Here is a 1,099-nt window from a genome sequence, read left to right as displayed (position 1 = left end):
AAATAAATAAATAAATAAATAAATCAACAATCATTTTTGATAAGGATCATCTAAAACACCAACTAACATCCAGAGATGTCAGAATGGATACTAATAACATGACCCAAGGTTGATTTGAAATCTGAAAATCAATTAGTGTAATATGCTATATCACTGGAATAAAAGAAAAAATATGAAATCATGTCAATAGATGAATAAGAAGCATTTGAAAAAATGAAATCACCATTCAGGATTAAAAGCTCTCCACTATCTAGCAATAGAAGGAATATCCTTGCCTCTTTTTCCACCATGTGAGCATACAGTAAGAAGTTAGCAGTTGGTGACCTGGAACAGAGAATCAGCACCCAACCATGCTGGCACCCTGATACTAGCCATTCAGCCTCCATAACTGTGAGAAATAAATTCCTGCTGAGAGTCATCACCAAGAAGAGGGGCCTCACCAGATGTGTTCCATAGACCTTGAACTTCCCAGCCTCCAAAACTAAATAAAATTTGATAAACATGGTGGCGGGAAGGGAGTGAACCATCCGCACCCCACGCCGGCAGGCTCCCAGAGGCCACCAGCAAGAAGAGGAACTCAGAAAGCCTGATGGTGAGTCAGAATCTCTGGTGTCCTTGCTTGTGCCAGGGGTAGTTGTTACTATCCAGGTGGATTGCTCTGAAGGATTTCTGAGACCTTGAAGGGGACTCTCATAATACGTACACTGAGGTTTGGAGTGCATGTCATTTTGTGAAATTTACAAAATCCTCCCTGGGAAGAAGCCGCTGGGAGCGGCCGCCACTTGGCGCCTGGCCTACTCGCAGCCACTGCCCTCAGCGCCGGGCCAGGCTGCGCAGCCCCGCCACCGGGACTCAGGGTCCGGCGACTGCAGCCCCGGGCACTGCTGGAACCGTGAGCCGAAGAGAGACTGAGCAGGCTGTGGCACGAAAAGGAGCCAGGAGTGCCAGGGTTGGGGAGAGGTGGCCAGGGCCGCTTTGGCTGTGGAGGCTGCCGAGGGAGCTCAACACTGGAGCACAATGCAGGAGCTGAGACTCACCGGAGGGAGTGGTGTGAACGCCCCGCCATCTTCCTGGTAGTCAATTTTGGACTTGCCTGACA

General features: G+C 49.0%; 1 protein-coding gene across 1 annotated transcript in view; it reads right to left on the bottom strand.

The window, feature by feature from the left end:
- The window catches only part of LOC103608508 (disintegrin and metalloproteinase domain-containing protein 2-like), a 28,325-nt gene extending 27,259 nt beyond the window's left edge, over positions 1-1,066 (bottom strand). The window contains exon 1 of the mRNA XM_008592937.1: positions 1,038-1,066. Within this exon, the coding sequence (XP_008591159.1) occupies positions 1,038-1,066 (29 nt within the window). The remainder of the gene's footprint in view (positions 1-1,037) is intronic.
- Positions 1,067-1,099: the final 33 nt, after the last annotated feature.

Source organism: Galeopterus variegatus, unplaced genomic scaffold, assembly GCF_000696425.1.
Source record: "Galeopterus variegatus unplaced genomic scaffold, G_variegatus-3.0.2 Scaffold8501, whole genome shotgun sequence".
NCBI lineage: Eukaryota > Metazoa > Chordata > Mammalia > Dermoptera > Cynocephalidae > Galeopterus > Galeopterus variegatus.
The sequence above is the reverse complement of the archived record's forward strand: the minus strand, read 5'-3'. Positions and strand labels throughout refer to the sequence as shown.